The following is a 19630-nucleotide window of genomic DNA, read 5'->3' as shown; positions in this document are numbered from 1 at the left end:
AAAAAATCTCATTTAACAAGGTTTAACATTCCCTTCAGCAAGTTTTTACAGAAGTAATATGTGAAAGGTTGAAGTTCACATGAGCTAAGTGGCATCAGTTTAAATGAACTTCAGCTGCACCTTCAAAGGAGGATCAGGATGTCACTCTGAACTTCGCAAGTGCAAACTCCAGAAGTTGCTATCAATTTCACAGAATCTTGGCAGTGCACACCAACGCACGGGTTTGGAGTCATTGCAATACAAAATATCACGGAGACACTAGGGTCATGTTCCAGAATAGGGAAAAAAACAACACAAAATCAAGTACCATTTCATCCCTCACAATCCTGAGTGTGAGAGATATGAACTTCCCACTGTTCAGGACATTTATGGAGACAGGTGCGTAAAATGGGCTCAAAGGATCACTGGGGACCTGAGTCACCCCAACCACAAACTGTTCCAGCTGCTATCATCCAGGAAACGGTACCGCAGCATAAAAGCCAGGACAGCTTCTTCCACCAGGCCATCAGACTAACTAATTCATGACGATACAATTGTATTTCTATGTTATATTGACTGTCCTGTTCTACAAACTATTTATTATAAATTACAATAAATTGCACATTTAGATGGAGATAAAGTAAAGATTTTTACTCATGTATATGAAGGACGTAAGAAATGAATTCAATTCAATTAGCCATCCTAACCCAGAATATCTCAACAACAAAAAGGGATGGGAGGTGGGGGTAAGATTTGTTGACTGTGAATGAGCAGACTTTGTACTTGGCTTGGGAAACCTCAAACCTGTCAGAGACTTTATGTATAGTTTAAATTAGGCTTAAACTTCTGCTCCACACTTTTCAGAACAGCTGCAGTCTTGAAAGGAAGTTGCCAATCAGAATTTAAATAGAAACACACCCATTTTCAGCATGTCCAGGTTGTGCTTCTGCAAACGTGGGATAACAGTTCAGCAGAATTTCTCCAGAGAACTAGCCACAGACCAGAAAAGTAGCCTCAGCAAGCAAGCTTTAACTTCACTACCTAGAAAGAGAAAGCTGCCCAGAGGAATTTTATGCTCAGAAATTCAACTGCATACTATTAAGACTAACACAGTGGGGAGTATAATGCTCTACAGCATTAACTGTAAGACTGGATTGTAACCTTAACTCCTCTCTGTAAAGAGTTCGGACATTCTGCTCATGACTGCATAGGTTTCCTCAGGGTGCTCTGGTTTCCTCCCACATTCCAAAAAGATGTTCAAGTTAGTGTCAGTGAGTTGTGGGCATCTTATGTTGGCACCAGAATCATGGTGATAATTGTGGGCTGTTCCCAGGCACATCTCTGACTATGTTGGTCAGCAATGCAAAAGATACATTTCACTGTATGCTTTGATGTATGTGTAACAAAAGTGCTCATCTTTATTTTTCCTTTGCACAGTGACTCATCTAACAGAGCAACTGCGCACAGCTGGATTCAAACCTGACCTCCAACACTAACCGTGGGGGAATTTGGACGTTGGATATTTCCTTGGTATTTCAGTTAATTTCCACATCCCAAAGACATGTGGTTACTTGCAAATTGACCACAGTAAACTCCTCCCTAATGTGCAGGCAGATAAATCTGATGGGAATATGGGGAGAATGAAAGTAAAATTAGTTGCTTGTTCATGTGCTGCATAGGCTCATGGGGCCAGACATCCAGTCATGTGAACCTTCTGTATTAGGCAATTAATTACCTTTTGGACTATCATTTCCTCATCAGTTATCTCAGTACTGCATACCTACCAAATCCTTGCCTACATCTAGACCCAGTTCTTCCCACCCTCTTCCAACAGAGATCCCAAACCCTCCTGCCTCCAAAATCTCTGATTCCTTGACTGATTTGAGATTCGAGCTTCAAGCTTTTGACCTCCTGACACCATGAGAAATGGCTAAACCACATCTAACCACCCCAACCCTTGCTCACTATTCTCGTCACTTGGGTCTTGCTTGTTCTATTCCTTGGTTTGATCCTGTTCCTTTCTTCACTACAACTCCTCCCACCATATCAAATTATTTCTTTTCCTCACTCCCAGGGGAGAAAAACTACAACCCTCCTCCTCCTGCAACCACCCCCTTCCAACCTCGAACACACACAACCCAAACAATCAAGCAACAGAAACAATAGGGCACAAACAAGGAAGATCTACAGGTGCCGGAAATCCAAACAACAAAGTGCCGGGGGAACTCAGCTGGCCAGGCAGCGTCTGTGGAAAAAAGTACAGTTGGTGTTTCAGATCAAATCCTTTCATCATGACCGGAGAAACAAAGAGGAGGAGACAGAGTAAGATGGTGGGGGAGGGGAGGAAGAAACACAAGGTAATTAAGGTAATTTAATCACAAGGTAATTTAAGGTGGAGGGTTATTTGGGAGGCAGGGTTTAAGGGTCGGCACAACATTGTGGGCCGAATGGCCTGTACTGTGCTGTTTTGTTCTTTGATCGCTGAAATCAGGAGGGTGGGAGGGAAGGGGTGAAGTAAAGAGCTGGAAAGTTGATTGGTGAAGGAGCTAAAGGGTTGGAGAAGAGGGAATCTGATGGGAGAGGATAGAAGGCCATGGAAGAAAGAAGAAGGGGGAGGAGCACCAGAGGGAGGTGATGGGCAGGTAAGGAGATAAGGTGAGAGGGAGAAAGGGAGAAAGGGGGAATGGTGAAGGAGATGGGGGGGTGGGGGTGAGAGAGACTGCATTACCAGAAGTTCAAGAAATCGGTTCGTGCTTCAGGTCAGACCTACCCAGACAGAGTATAAGGTGTTAATCCTCTAACCTGAGTGTGGCCTCATCGCAACAGCAGAGGAGGCCACAGACTGACGTGTAGGAATGGGAAGTGGAATTAAAATGGAGGGCTACTGGGAGATCCAGCTTTCTCTGGCAGATGGAACAGAGGAGCTTGCTGAAGTGGTCTCCCGATATTCAGGAGGCCTCACCGGGAGCACCGGACACAGTATACAACCCCAACAGGCTCACAGGTGAAGTGTTGCCTCACCTGGAAGGGCTGTTTGGGGCCCTGAATGGTAGTGAGGGCGGAGGTATAGGGGCAGGTGTGGCACTTGTTCAGTTTGCAAGGACAATGTCCAGGAGGGACGAATGGACAAGGGAGTTGTGTAGGGAGTGATCCATGCAGAAAGCAGAAAGCAGGGGGTGGGAGAGGGAAGAGAAGACGTGCTTGATGTCGGGATCCCATTGGAGATGGCATAAGTTACAGAGAATGATGTGCTGGACGCAGAGTCTGGTGGGGTGATGGGAGGTGAGGACAAGCGGAACCCTGTCCCTGGAGGGGTTGGCAGGAAGATGGGCTGAGGGCAGACATGCACGAAAAGGAAGAGAAATGGTTCAGGGCAGCATTGATGGTAGAGGAAGGGAAGCCCTTTCTTTGAAGGAGGACATCTCCTTAGTTCTGGAATGAAAAGCCTCATCCTGAGAGCAGATGCAGCGGAGCTGGGGTGGAGTTTTTACAAATGTCTGGGTGGGAAGAGGTAAAGTCCAGGTAACTGTGAGCTTGTAATAGACATCAATAGATAAGCTATCTCCAGAGAGATAGAGAAAGGGGAGGGAGGTGTCAGAAATGGACGAGGTAAATTTGAGGGGAGGGTGGAAGTTGGAGGCAAAGTTGATGAAGTCGACGAGCTCTACACCTCTCACCATCTGGCCCAATACACACCTCCCAGTCAGGCCCAAAGTCACTCGTAATCATCATCACCTCCAAAACCATCAGATGACATCATGTCCAACCAGCTGTACTTAATGTAGCTCACCACTGTGAGGTATTGGGTTCACCGTCTGCAAAGCCCTAAACTCAAAAGCAGATTTCAAGCCCCATCCATATAGGTACCTTCACTACAGCGAGGTTATACTGTATCAACTCGAGGACTAGCTGACTTGCTGTCTAGTCCGCTGCCAATACCCACTACTTGAGTGGTGAGAACCGCCCCCCCCAACCAAGGAGGAGATACTTCCAGCTAACAAAACATTTTAAAGTCAGTTTATTTTATTTTCACTGATAAATAGTTCTTAACACATTTAAACCTCAGAGGGTTTCTGATTGATAAAAGAGTTCAGAATTCCAAAAGATATACGAATTACACTTTCCAAACAAGATACAATTCTAACAAACTAAAGGAACACTCCAACAAGTTGCAGATGAACTAGTTGTCCATGGCAGAAATTAAATGTTGAAGAATGAATTCTAGTTTTTCTTTCTGTCACAGTGTCCTTCAGTCATTCTCCTCGGCATTTGTAGCAATCCCAGATGCTATCCAACATTTATACTGTTTTGCTACCAGTTGACATTATCTACAAGTGATGTTTCTCAGATGCCTTTGCTGAAACAAAGCAATTCACACAGATGGTCTAAAAGCTTCTGGGGACAGAGATCCCTGGCACCCTAAGTTAATACTGTGAGGGCAGAGTACACAAATATTGATTAAGTATGCCATAACCATGTTTGATTAGCTAAGTGGCAAATTGATTTGGTCTGGAAGCTTCCTTGAACTCAGTCACAATGATGCAAATAGCTTAGCCAGTGTTGTCTGTTTTGTTGCAGGCCTGTTAACATAACCCCATTATGTTACGTGGCCTTACAAGACCTCACTCTTTATTTGTATACACCAAAAAGCTGAGCACAGAATTTTGATTGGTTATCTGTGACCCTTTGAGAAAGCTGAAGTTAGCAATGGAGTATCCGTCCATCACACCACTTCTTTTCCCACGATCTTAGTCATGCTTCGAGGAACGATCTCCTTCAGAAAAATGCTGTTATTAAATAGCATTTGTATTCTTTTTCGAGACATTACCTAAATAATACATGTGCCAACAACCATTTTTAAAGTAGGGGAGAGGATGGTAACAGTCGGGATATGAGGCAAACAGTAGAGCCACTCTGGAAAGAGTTGGGGAAGAGGGTGGCACACAGTTTAAAAAAAGGAATTAATAGATGTAAACCACCCACAGTATCCTTCCCAACAAATGGATGGCACATACATTCTGAATGGAAACAAAAATGTGTTCCAGTTTCTGGAAAAAAATAATTTGATAATGCAAACAGGCTACTTCTTATGGACAAGATGGCTAAATCACATTTCCTCGAATTTAACTTTATTGCAAATAGGGATGCCAATCATCAAGAAAATGGCTCATTTGAGACAAATACACAATCCATGTTAATTTATATGAGGCCATCACAAGCCTTTCTCTTCATAAAACTTCCTCTGTTAAAGGTCTAATCAAGTCAGCAGCAGAAGATTACTCACAATTCTCCAGTTTGTGCATCTGTTACACCAGGTGAATCAAGGCACCAACCTGAAACAACAGAAAGTCTGATATACATTTAAACCTTCAACTGTTGTAACAGAGATTGAAAACTCAGATTCACAGGCTAGTTGTATCACAGATTGGAAAGCATCTGCTTTTTTTTTGCAGGCCAGTGGCCAAAGATGCTTATTTAAGATTGATTTACATCTGTAATAAAATCTGACATTGCATACACAAAGTGCACCATTTTAAATCCAAAATGGGTGGCCAGCATGGCAGTGATTACTGAAAAGCTGAAATTATTTCGCTGATTAAAGGATGTGGGGGCTCCCCACAATACGGGAGCAGAGCACATAATTGAAAAGCAATTAAGCACAAGTTTCTTACACTTCTGCCAAAAATAAAAGAACTGAAGATATTCTGATTTGCTTCTGAGAAGCTAGTAACCAGAATCCTATTTGATCCAGCAAATAGACAAAAGCTCGACTACAGAAATACATCTTAATATAAATTAACTTTATCTTTGTTTAAAATTTACAAATAAAATGCATTTATCCCATCATCAACAAACCCTCCTGTGATATTCCAATTGTTTATTATTTGTCACACTTGCCATCCAGCTCTTCTCCAAACTCAAGGAAATCCAAACATTTTTCTGGAAAGTGATCAGCTGTCTGCAAATGCTGCCTAACCTGCTGGATGCTTTAAGTTTCTGATTTTACTTTATATACAAAGTTACAGCACAAAGAAAGATGGGCTTTAGAACAGAAAATAACTAATTTAGTAGCAAGAGTTACTGACCTCTGAGTACAGTGTCTGGAGAGGCTGATGCCTCACCCCCGCTACTCAGATTTGACAAGTCCAGGCAACGTTTCGGAGTTTCACTGAAAGAATTAGTTCGGCTGTAAAACATACAGATTATCTTTGACAACTGTTAATTCTTACTGCTAAAAGATGTCTATGTATATTCAGACACTCTGACAATAGAAAACTGGGTACCGGGAGGGGGCTGGGGGGGGGGGGGGGGGGGTGATTCAAAATTAATTCTTTCATAATTAACAGACTCCAGGTTTATCTTTGTTCCTGCACAGAGACACAGAAAGAAAACAGTTGAACAGACTTTGTAATGCCAATTACAACAAATTTTAGCTTCAAAGTACTTCAGCTTTTATACACAGTTTTACATTTTCCCCCTGCAGTTTTACACCTATTCAGTTGCATTTAAGAAATATCTTTAAAGCAGACTGCCAGAATTTTAAGTCAAGTGGAAAAAATCAATCATTGCTATCAGGACAGCTTGCAGAGAATCCAAATGGCTCACATCAGGGACATTTGCTCTAGCTCCCCATAAATCTTAATTACAACCATCTAAGTTTTACCAAACCCATCTGCTCGCACAATTTCTGTGGAAAAAAAGGAAGTGCGCAGTTTAGACATGGAAAATTAAAGCATTCGTTCTCATTGTCTGACATCAGCTTTTCTATCTAATTATCAAGAACTAGTTTTCTCAGTTTTTTTTTTACTAAATAACTTCCACAGGGAACTAAACGCAGGTGTTACAACCCTGTAGAAAACCCCATACACACATTCCAACACCAAAACCTGCTGTGTCTTCTTCTCCCTGATGTCAGCCTGACCTGGACCATTTTCCTTCCTGCTACTCTACAAGCTATTGTAGCTGCTTTATTTTACCATTCCAATGCTGCAGCCTCTTTTCTAACTCGAGCTACTATTCTCTTGTCCTCTCTCTAAAATTGATTTTCATTATTTTGCCATTTCCTCCAATTCTCAACTTGAAATACTGCCAAAGCTTGCCAACCACGGAAACAGCCGATTGCTTGCAACTCCAACAATATTCCAACGTACTCTAAACCAAAAGCAATACTGAGAAGACATTTAACCAGCACTGCTTTTGGGAGCAGGTGCTAACTGAAATCGGTATATTCTTCAAACACAAGAGGTGACACCTTTGCAGTCGTGTTATACATTAAGAATGTCACTGATAACATTCAGTTTAGGTTAAATAAATGTCATTTGCTTCAACACCAGGAACATTAACATTTCTTTGCTGTTTTTGCTCATTAATTTGGACCCAGATGTAGAGGAGTTGTATATTTTTGAACCTCGCTCCATAAATATTCTCATTTTCAGGAAACTCACTTAAAACAGTCTTAAACCAAACAATCCAAGGTGAAATGCTTTTAATTATTTATTTAGGAGAATAACTGGATTCTAACTGTAGCGAGTTCCAGTTTAAATATCATCAGAAAACACCTAATTTTCTTTGGCCTCTGGCCGGTATTTATACTTCACAGAGAAATGCTGTTCTGTGCTCCATCACAGAAAGAATTATGAAAAGACAGGTGAAAATAGAGGCAGGAATCTGGTCAAAAGCCTCTTTGGGAAAGTATATAATTACTGACACTTTAAGATCCCCAATCCACAACTGCTTAAAGTAGGAAAGGAGCATTCAGGAGGATAATTGGAACCTCAAGTCCATTCATCAGGAGAAAGTGGCCAGCCCGTGTAGACAACAGACCGAGTCCGCACCATAAAACAGCTACTCTCCCTTACTGCTCCATCTGTGGGAGGGTCACCCAGCCTGGAGCTTCTAGCAGTCAGGCAGCATCCATGCAACCTGCTGAAGGAGTTTTCCACCTTCATCCTAGTACATTCCAGCTCAGGCAAGGGCAGGTACTAGAGGAGCTGAGTACCGTGGTCAGCAGTCAGGAAACAACACACGAGCTCACTCCTTTTATGCTTGCTTTGTAAAGGAGAATAAAACTACACCTGCGAGAATTCCTGCAGCATCTGGTGATCCTGTAATCTGTCTCTGAGGCTGACGTCAGAACACTTTGAGACAGTGAAGCCTTGCAAGGCGTCAGGCCCTGACGGGTGTACCTGGTAGGGTAATGGAAACCTGCGCCCACCGACTGGTGGGAGTGTTCAGGACACTCTCACTGCTGCAGTCAAAGGCTCCCATCTGCTTCGAAAGGGGGACAATCATACCAGCGGCGAGCTACCTCAAAGACTATCGACTAGTTGCACTCACACCTACTGTGACGAAGTGTTTTGAGGGGCTGGCCATGGCGAGAATCAACTCCTGCTGAAGCAGGGACCTCAACCTGCTGCAATTTGCCGGCCGCCGCAATAGGTCAGCAGCCGACGCAATCCCACTGGCTCTCCACTCGGTCTTGGATTACCCAGACAACAGCAATATCTCCCCCAGGGTGCTGTTTATTGATTACAGCTCAGCGTTCAACACCATCATACCCTCAGCACAAATGAACAAGCTCCAATAGTAGCATAGTAGCGTAGTGGTTAGCACAATGCTTTATAGTACCAGCGACCTGTGTTCAAATCCCGCAGCTGCCTGGGAGGCATTTCTACGTTCTCCCCATGACCATGAGGGTTTTCTCCAGGTGCTTGTCTCTTCCCACATTTGATAGATTAATTGGTCATTATAAATTGTGCTGTGATCACCAGGCAGTGTGGTTTGAAGGGCCAGAAGGGCCTGTTCCACACTATAGGTCAACAGATGGATAAACAAACAATAAATAATAAATAAAAACACGGGCCTCTGGACCCCCACCTGCAAATGGATCCTTGACTTCCGCAGTGGGAGACCACAGATCGGAAATAACATCTCCTCCTCGCTGACACACATCACTGGTGCACCTCAAGGATGTGTGTGCAGCTCACTGCTCCACTCTCTCTACACCCACCGCTGTGTGGCTAGGCACAGCTCAAATGCCATCTCTAACTTTGCTGATGATAACAGATAGTGACGAGGTGTACAGGAGTGAGATAGGTTAGCTGGTTGAGTGGTATCACAGCAACAACCTTGCACCCAGTTTCGGTAAGACCAAGGAATTGATTGTGGACTTCAGGAAGGGGAAGTCGAGGGAACACACATCAATCCTCATCGAGGGATCAGCAGCAGAAAAGGTGAGATGATTCACTTTCCTGGGAGTCAACATCCCTGAAGATCTATCCTGGGCCCAACATGCTAATGGAATTTACAAAGAAGGCACAACAGCAGATACACTTCATCAGTCTGAGGAGACTTGGTATGACCCCAAAGACCCATAAATTTCTACGAAAGTATGATGGAGAGCATTTTAACTGGTCATATCACCATATCAACTAAATATGTCAGGGATGGGGTAAGAAGGGGAGGAGGGGCATTAACGGAAGTTAGAGAAGTCAATGTTCATGCCATCAGGTTGGAGGCTACCCAGCCAGTATATAAGGTGTTGTTCCTCCAACCTGAGTTTGGATTCATTTTGACAGTAGAGGAGGACATGGATAGACATGGATAAACAGGTTTTGAGAGCAGCTATTCCCAGCTGTGGACTGCAGGAGCAGCCCTCAGGAAGACAGATTTAGTCCACCCCTCTCTACCAGTTCATCCATTAATAGCACAAATAGCTCTGAATCATTCAGTTACACAACTATGATGCTCTGAAATTCTTTCACATTTCTTAGTCTAAACTCTGCCTCAGAGAGTGGAGCACTTGGCAATCTGTAAAAGGAATTCTCATGAGCCCTTGCAACATTTCTTTGTGCTTTTCTTTTCACCCTGGATTATTGACACATAAAGAAGGAACACAATAAAATCTTCCCTCTGCTTTCAGTTGTTCTGAGCTAGGAAATGATCCTCTCTTGCCTCCCCCCCATCCCAGCTTACCCATCACAGAAGCTGAGGGAGTGGTCTTGCATAGGTGATGCTGTAGGCTCAGGAGAGAATGACATGGAAGAGTTACTGTCTTGGATAATGGAGAGCAACTTCTTGCTGTTCAGTCGATAGCTCGGACAGAAGTCAGGACTGAGTGTCATGGTGGCATCTTCACACTCATCTATCATGGCAACACAGTTCCCAAACATCTGGAAAGAGGACAAGCGTGCAGAGGTTTCACTTAAGATTCACTCATGATCTTTTGATAAAACACAAGAGCTATAAAGAATGTAAAATATAGAACATGGAGGTTTTACGATTAATTTTGTCTGTTCCAATGAAATGGATCGATGCAAGATGTGACCAATGCATTCAACTGGGTTATAGCATGACAAAGCCTAATAACAATTCAATAACTTGCCACACTACAGGACATAGTCAATTGAATTGGGGATAAATGCAGATTCCCCAAGAACAATCTGAATTAGTGCACTAGAGGTACGCACACGTATGCACCTATAGATATCACACGTCCAGCTACTCAGAGCTCAGGGCAAGCCTTCAGCAGAAGGAGAATCAAAAGTCACCAAATATCTTCCCAGGACCCACTCACCGTCTGGGATAGGCATCAACTATGCAAGAACAAAGAGCAAATGTGGGAGAGGAATTTAGACTCTGGCCACAGTTAGGAATCCATCGATTCCACTAAATCATTGCTCAACCAGTATTCTTCATCAACATCTGGTTTCTGGCAGCAAACTGCTCGCTTTCTGCTGATACCTCATTCACTGCTCTGAAGGTGGATTACTGCGAGCAGCTGTTACCAAGCAGTCTGGAGCAAAGGACAACCTCAGCATTAAAATCTGTAAAACCTAAAACATCTCCGACCATCCACGCACCACAATCTAACTCACTTCAGGAGCCGAGCCTCCCTCTGTCAGAAGCTATTGCTTTTCGGGCAATGCACCAAGCTTGCGGAATTTGCCTGTTGCTGCCATCCAGAGCAGCTGCTGGAACTCGTACGATGTGCATGGATACAGTAACAACTGCAGAGTTTCAGAAAAATCAAAAATACGTGCTGGGGGTCATAGTGGGAACAGAATAATCTTACACTTCATGAAGCAGGGATATTTAAAAGGAATGCCATCCTTACAATCTAATCAAAGTTAAGGTCATATAAAACATTAGAAACATTTTAAGCAGATGTTAATAACACTACTTTGAAGATTCATGAGGAATGAGGATTGGGTTTGGGAATAAATGACTGGAACCAATTTTCTGAATGTGATCTGGCAGCCGCTTTGTGATTTGCCAGCTCCCCCAGCCTAGACTCTGAAGCAGTGGGGGAACCTTCACTGGACAGTAGAGTGCACATCAAGGTGAGGACATGACTGAGCTGAGGTCATTGCAGTCTGCACCAACCCCGAATGAAGAACGACTGAATCCTGGGTATCTCAGCATGATCATGACGACGACAGCAGAATACAAAAGGGCTGCACACTGGTGCAGCGAATAATCTGCCGTTGGAACACAGCAGGGAGACAACTCTTTCCTCCCACTGCTGCTCGGCCCGCTCGGTTCCGCCAGATTGCTTGTTGCTCGATTCTTCACTTTGGTAAAACTTCTGGTACCAACTTGGAAAGTGCTAGACCCATCCTCAATGGAGAGGGACAGGGAACACCATTGTTCCTCTCAACTCACGTCACTGTTGCATCAAATTTCAGCACCTCTAAGAGCACAGTGGGATATTTCCATTCCAGCTTGCAGTTCATGAATGCTGCTCACCACTACTTGGCAATTAGAAATGTTCATCCTCAGCATCTACATCCCACAGATGGAGAAATAATCCATTTAGAATAGAAAGGAAAACTCATTTTGCAACGTGTGATAAGCATACATTTAAACCTGAAACCCCAATTGCAACACTTATGCAAATACACCACACAAAACTACGGTTAATAAATCCCTCTTAAGTATTTAAAAAGAGCAAAGGAAATGCTATTTCCATCACACAATCACTTACCTCTTAGAAGCTGGCAAATTTAGTTTATCAGATTAACAGCTGCAAGAAGCCTGAACAAGCATGAACTGATCGAGGCTAAAACAGATCATGCAGATGGTTTGCTTTCTTCCAAGGTTAAGGACCCAGTTTAGAATTGTTAAGTGCTGTTGTCTGTTGAATAGTTTCTACCACGATGTCATAAAGATGACCTGTTGCTTCCATTCATTCAATACCGTGTACCCTCATTCCTAAAAGAGGAAGAGAATTTTATTCCTACTTCCAACACCATCTGCAGAAGGTTTGGTCTATACAGACATACTCTCTCGCCAATGGAACAGACAGAACACACGTTCTTTCTCAATTCAACCCCCAGTAAACAGAGTTTGTTTCTATTGTCTCACACCAATTCAGGCCTCGAGAGGAACAAACTTAAGCCCATCTCCCAGTGGCTACCCTAACTCGCTGAAAAAACAAGCATTTTCCCCTCTCCAACTCTGCATCGCCTACTAACGTGATGCACAGGGAGTCAGAGTTCAACTGTAAGGTCTTTGTATGGCCTCCCGTGGAACATGGGGGTTTTCTCCCAGTCCTCGCACTGTAGGAAGACGTACCATTTAGTAGGCTAATTGGTCATTGGAAATTGTCCCGTGATTAGGCTAGGTTTAAACTGGAGGTAAATCAGGGGTTGCTGGGTGGTGCAGCTTGAAGGGCCTATTCTGCACTATATCTCTAAATAGATAGAGAAATAAGTATAAACTAAACAAATACAGACATAAATATAAATAATTACATAACTATATAATAAGTTAAAGGATTCTTCTCTCTTATACAAAGACTCATGTCTTTTTCTCTCCCTTCCTCCTTTCCCAATTGTCTAACATCTAGCAACACACACAAAATGCTGGAGTAACTCAGCAGATCAGGCAGCATCTATGGAAATGAATAACTGGTCGATTTTTTGCGCCGAGTTCCTTCTCCGTGACTGGAAAGGAAGGGAGAAGACACCAAACTAGAAAGGTGGTGAGAGGAGTAGAAGGTGATAGGTGAAGCCAGGTGAGTAGGAAAGATAAAGGGGTGGATTAGAAGGAATCTGATAGGAGAGGAGAGAGGACCACAGGAGAAAGGGAAGGAGGAGGGGACCTAGTCTAGGTCTAACACCCAGTAAGTGGAATCTAGTCTTCCTTCAGCCTTACAGGATTTAATCCCTCTCTGTCTAACACAGTAAGATCACGTCTCCCTTTCTCATTCATAAACACAAGGGATCCTGGAGTTTCTCGAAATACAGGGCAATCAGGTGGATTTCCAGCATTATCTCAAACCTCAGTGCCTACTGAAATTCTTTTTAAATAGACTGTCACTTCTCACTCTCTTGCCAATTACCAGTTTTTTTTAAAAAAAGTTTCAATGCTTTTCTTTGCAACTTCCAGTAAAGAGGATCTTCTGTCTCCCAACCTAATGCCTGGTTCATAAGGGTGTATAACGCTAACAGGCTCTCCCCACCGACAAAGCGCACTATTTAATCGGCTCTCGCCCCGGATCTACTATCTTTTCTTTACCGTAAAACCCAGTTCTCCGAATCCAATATCATCCGCTTACCCCCGCTGACGAGTAACTACCATCCTGCACAGAGACAATCCCGAGCTGCTCACTTCCGGTTTCAAATGGATTTTAAATCTGCCGCGATGACGCCTTACTCCCGGAGCCAATGCAGTCCCTGCTTTCCGAATCCGACAAATCGCAACCGACCTCCTGTGGCGTCAGAGAGGCGGAAACGAATTCCCAGATTAGCTGTGACGGAATAACATCATGAAGCGCATGATTGGAGCAGATGAGTGCCAATCAAGCCCCAGTTTCCTTTAAATTTTAGCTGTGCAAAGCAATTTTTAAATTGGTATTTTTAAGCTGCTTGATGATTTCCTGCATTCTCTCAAACCTGAGTGTCTACTGAAATGTCCTTTAATAAAGAGCATATGCAATTGATATGGGTAGTGCGGTATAAAAAAGTTATGTCAGCAGTCACATTGCAATGAATGAAGGTGAATAGCTTCACCTTCAGCTGAGATTTCAAGTTCAAGGTGCTTTTATTGTCACTTCGACCATAAACTGCTGGCACAGTACACAGTAAAAATGAAACAACGTTCCTCCAGGACCATGGTGAAAATTCCTGGAATGAAAATTCACATTTGCGTTGTGGCCTCAGAAAAGAGTGTTTAGCACCCAGCTTTTACAAACACCTCACAACAAGGTGTTTGTAACAACAAGGTGTCACCACAGATCATACACCTTTTTTGAGGTAGCTAAAAATCTCTTAAGATGCAAACTAAACACAAAATCTAAAAGAAAGTCAACAACCCTTCTGAATAGCACCTACAATGTGATATCTACCATCATAAAATGGTTAATAAATAGATTTATGGAAATTGTTAAACTAGGGCTGAAGGAGTTTGACGGGGTAACTTGAAATTCATCTTATTCCTGAGTACAGTCCTGTTGAGTTTCAAGTGGAAATTTTCAGTTAAGAGCTGTCAGAAGCATTGAACCAAAAGAGGGAAGTACAGCAGGATGGAAAGAACTTCAGCAGTCATGGGGGCGGGGAATAAAAGTGAAGGACTTTGTAGGTGACTACCAGAATATCTAATTTGATATATCAGGAACTGTTCAAAAATGTTGAGGCTGATAGCCAATGAGGAATTTAGAGTGACAAGATACACATGGGAGAATTTTGGACAACTTTAGTTTAAGCAATATTAAAGGAAGTAATAAAACAGTCATGGCCAAAGGCCAGAAGCAGAAGTTCAGCTGGGTAACTTTTAGGCAGAGATGGGTACGATTTCATCTTTGGGACGTCATCGGGAGGAAAATCAAACCAGTGGTGGTGGCAAAGTCAAGGCAGTTAGTGGAAATGGTGATACTAATGTCACTGAGGCTTCATGAATAACTTTCATTTCTCACTTTTCTGTGGTGGCCACGTGATTCCCTTCCAGAGTCACTCTGATCCCCAGCTCCACCATTTGCTTTGACTGTCTGTTATATCTTGTTACGAAGCAGAGTAATGAGATTCTCATCACAGGTCATGACGTTCACCTTGAAACACTCATATATCTCAAAACTCCACTGGAGTATGTTGTGGCTAGGATCATCTAGAACTTGGTGCAAAACAGGCATTCTTGGCTATCGGGAGGCCGTTGGCAAACAGAGGCAACATTAGGAAGGAGGGAACTGCTGAGAAGTGGAGGAAAGACAAAACTGGATATGTTAGCACAAACAGGAAAGGTGATGCTGGGTCTTCATGTGATGTTGTCACTACAGGGCAGTATATAAGTAGCAAAAGAGTAAGAGGGAAGGGGAGACAATTGAATTGATCTGGTTTATTCTTGTCACATATGCAATGAAAAGCTTGTCCACATATGGATCAGATCATTACACAGTGTAATGAGGTAGAAGACGGTATATCAACAAAACAAAGTTCAAAATAGGGTCCCTGAGGTGCTCCGGTGCCATCTTCCAAAACAGAGTGCAGAATAAAGTGCAACAGCTGCAGAGAAAGTGCAGCGCAGATGGACAATAAAATGCAAGATCATAATGGGGTAGGTTGTGAAGTCAAGAGTACACTTTGTTGTACTAGGGAATCAACCAATAGTCTTGTGACAGGGGGCAGCAGCTGTCTTTGAGCCCAGTGGTGTGTGCTTTCTTGTTTCCTGGGGAGAGGAGAGAGTGCCCAAGGGGGATGTGGCCCTTAATTATACTGCCTGCCTCGCTGAGACGGTGAGAAGAACGAAGAGAGTCTGTCTTGGGGAAGTTGGTGTCCTTGCAGTACTGAGCTGTATCCACAACTCCCAGCGGTTTCGCGCAGAAACTGGCAGAGCCGCAGCTATACCAAACCAAGACGCATCCTGATCGGATGTTTTCCATAGTGTAACGATAAAAAAATTGCAGACATACCAAATTTCTTTTGCCTCCTAAGGAAGCAGAGGCATTGGTGAGCTTTCTCACTGGTGATGTTTAGTCCAAGGTAGATCTCAACTCAGCACCTTTGATAAAGATTGGAGCACGTGCATAAACATCTTCCCTCACCCCCTTGCCAAAGTCAATTGCGTTCCAGCAATGGGGAAATGGTCCTTGTCATAAGCTCTCCTACCCATCGCTATTTGAGATGCAGCCCCCTGCAAACTTGTAGAGGAAGTCAGAGCAGATTCTGGCCCCGTGGTCATATGTGTTCAGGGAATTGAGGAGGGGGCTGAGCACTCAACCTTGTGGACTACCTGTGTTGAGAATAGCCGTCACAGAAGTGTTGCTGGTTGTCCTTACTGATCGCAATCTGTTGGTCAGGAAGTCGAAGATCCAATTGGACAGGGAGGTGTTGACTCTCCAGGTCTCACAGTTTACAGATGAGTTTGCTTGGAAGTGTAGTATTGAAAGTGGAGCTTTAAACCAGAAAACAATAGTCCAATGTAGGTATCTTTACTTCCTTGGGAGGTAAAAGAAATTTGGTAAGTCTGCAATTTTTTGATTGATACACCATGGAAAACATTCCATCTAGAAGCTTCGTGGCTTGAAGTAGGGGCTCTCCCAGTGACCATGGGAAACTGCTAAGAGTTGTGGATACAGCTCAGTATGTCAATTGTTGACTGGCGTCTTTTCTAAACCTACTGATTCCCATGGTTGTCTCGACTATACCTCTTCCCACCCTGCCTCCTGAGAAAATGCCATTCCCTTTCCTCAGTTCCTTTATCTCCACTGGCATCTGTTCCCAGGATGCAGCTTTCCTTTCCAAGACATCAGGAGTGCACTCCTTCTGCAAAGAATGGGGTTTCTCTTCCTCCACCGTTGATGCTGCCCTCAGCTCCATCTCCTCCATTTCCCAAGCATCCACGCTCACCCCATCTTCCTGCATCTTAACAGTGATAGAGCCCCTTCTTGTCCTTACCTACCACCCATGAGGCTTTGCAATTAAGATGTCATTCTCCACCACTTCAACCACCTCCAAAGGGATCCTACCACCAAACACACCTTTACCTGCCCCCCACCCCCGCTTTCCACAGGGACCACTCCCTTGTTCATTCGCCCCTCCCCACTAATCTCCCTCCTGGCACTTACCCCTGAAAGTGGCCAAAGTGCTGCACCTGCCCATTCACCTCCATTACTTGAGAAGGTCACAAGTAAGGTTAACCTTTAAAGGAAAAGTAAATGAAAGATCAAAAGAATCGGGGCAGAAAGGGGGGAGTGAAATAATAATTGAATGGAGGAGCAGGTATTGGTTCTAATGATTGAGGTGAGGTTGGATGAGGTGGAACAGCTATTCAAGAGACCAACTAGAGAAGCGTTTTGTGATCTGCAGAAATTAAGAGATCAAGGAGCAATTGAGAGATGGAGAGAAGTAGAGATGTTGATTATAAATATCAAAACACTCATACCGTGACCTCATTCTTCCCATCTCTAATTAAAGAGGAGCAGAAGTGATGGAAGACACAAGGAAAAGAGACATTACAAAAACACAGTGGAAAGTGAGGAAATGAAAAAGCCCAAAGAGGTAGTGGCTGAAAGTACTATCTCTGAAGGGAGAATGGGAATCTAACATTATTTTCGTGACTCAGTGTTCTAGATTGTTCTATGGCTATGTCATGCACTTCTATTATACAACTGCACAAAGCCTGGAGCTATCATCATGACAGTGTTATTGTCAGTAGGTGTTCAAACTACAGCAAGCATCAATCAGCCCCAAAACTTGCCATCATTCTGCAGGGTTTGATTACAAAGTTGATCGGCACACCGTGCCATTGGGTAGTTGATTTAATTCAGTTAAGCTTTTATCTACTGCAGTACTCAAAAGTTAAAGTGTGGCAAGGGGATTGTTCCTATCATTTGTTCAGACTACTTGCCAATGAAGAATAAACTAACTGAATGAAGAAACAATAAGCTTACTGCTGCCCAAGAAGTTATCCATGCCAACAAAAAAGTCAATGCCTTTTGAGAAAAGACAAGAACATATATAATAGATAATCAGAATCAGAATCAGGTTTAATATCACTGGCACATATGAAATCTGTTGTCTTTGCAGCAGCTGTGTAATGCAGAATGTAATACTAGGAAAAAACTGTGAATTACAGTAAATAGCTAACTTAAGTAAGTAGTGTAAATATAAAATTTTAAAAGTAGTGAGGTAGTGTTCATGGGTTCAATGTCCATTCAGAAATGAGATGGCAGAGAGGAAGAAGCTGTCCCTGAGTCGCTGAGTGTGTGCCTTCATGCTCCTGTACCTCTTCCCTGATGGTAGTGGTGAGAACAGGGCATGTCCTGGCTGGTGGCAGTCCTTAATGAAGGATGATGCCTTTTTGAAGCATGTCTTTGAAGATGTCCTCGATACAATGGACGCTAGTGCCCATGAAGGAGGTAACCAAGTTTACATCTTGCTGATGAATAAATGGCTAAACAACACAGTGGAACAATTTCCACGTCACACTTCAAAGTTGAGTACCGCAGTAGATAAGCATAACTGAATTAGATCAGCCTACCTTGTAGCATGGTTTGCTGATCAAATTTGTAACTAAAATAGTTAGTTTTGAGAACCATTTGTTCAGAATAAGATAAAAATGCTTGATAAAAAAGCTAATTAAGCAAGGGAAAACATTTGACATAATTAAAAAGTTAAATCATATTAATTCTAAGATGGTAATCAGTTGTCATTTGCTAAACTTGCATCAGATTCTGTCCAACAGTGACTTACTCCTTTCATGCAACCTTGCTAGTCAGCATTGGAGATTAAAATCTATATCTGTAGAACTGATACAAATCAATGTCTTTACCAGGAATAAGGCAAAGACACTAAAACATAATCATAATCTTAATCAGCCAATTCCTATTTTAAAGCCTGCCCACAGTTTTTGTCAATCTTTCTTGACTCTTTCATCGATCGATGTTTACTAATCCCCTGAATTTATAAATTACAGACTGACCTCCACATTCTTAGCCTCAGCAACCTTTGTGTGCATATCAAGACTTATTCACAATTCATAATCTACACCACACCATCATCATCATTGTCCGTCCTCAACTGTTTGGCTTCCTTTTTCCCCAGTCCTCACATTTAACATTCTCCTCAAGTTCCCAATGCTTCTCCCCCTCCCTTTGTCTAATGTTTGCCCGGTCCAATTGCAACAGCCAAACGTTAGGCAAAGGGCATGCTGGCGATCGGAAGCATAAACACTCAGAAAATCAGATAACATTTATTATTTTATTATTGAGATACAGTGTGGAATAGGCCCTAGCTTTTGTGGCTATATAATTATTGTCCATATTAATTGTTTTCGAGAAGCTCAGAGTAGTTAAAGTTTTACTTTCCTCAATTGTCTGCACTTTTTTTGATCATTTCCTGATTTACTCTATGACTGTATTTTAATTCGCTCTTTTCAGTCTTGGTGCTGCCCTGTTTTTTAAAGCCTTGGTCTTCCTCTTTAGATTATTTTCAAAGATCTAAATCTAAATTTTATCTAAAGAATAATATCCAGGGAGAAAGCAGTTTACCATCAGCCATTTAATTCTGGAACCTATATTTAAATCTGACCTGAATGGATCAAATGAAAATGTTCTAAATCACAGCACAGGCAGGCCATTCAGCCCGCAATGCCGTGCCAGCCTTTTAAGCTGCTCCAAGATCAGTTGAACATTTCCCTCCCACACAGCCCTTCA

At 42.9% G+C, this 19630-nt stretch overlaps 1 protein-coding gene across 2 annotated transcripts in view; it reads right to left on the bottom strand.

Annotated features, from left to right (window-relative positions):
- The window catches only part of LOC132405128 (M-phase inducer phosphatase 1-B-like), a 45019-nt gene extending 31436 nt beyond the window's left edge, over positions 1–13583 (bottom strand). Inside the window, exons 1-5 of one of the 2 annotated variants that reach the window (XM_059989830.1) lie at positions 13541–13583; positions 11966–12192; positions 9955–10151; positions 6066–6166; positions 5264–5312 (exon numbers count right to left, since the gene is read on the bottom strand). In XM_059989830.1, coding sequence (XP_059845813.1) covers positions 5264–5312; positions 6066–6166; positions 9955–10151 — 347 coding nt within the window. In that variant the 5' untranslated portion in view covers positions 11966–12192; positions 13541–13583. The other variant, XM_059989829.1, reaches the window with a different exon arrangement.
- Positions 13584–19630: the final 6047 nt, after the last annotated feature.

The sequence above is a fragment of the Hypanus sabinus genome, chromosome 15 (assembly GCF_030144855.1).
Source record: "Hypanus sabinus isolate sHypSab1 chromosome 15, sHypSab1.hap1, whole genome shotgun sequence".
Taxonomy (NCBI): Eukaryota; Metazoa; Chordata; class Chondrichthyes; order Myliobatiformes; family Dasyatidae; genus Hypanus; species Hypanus sabinus.
The sequence above is the reverse complement of the archived record's forward strand: the minus strand, read 5'-3'. Positions and strand labels throughout refer to the sequence as shown.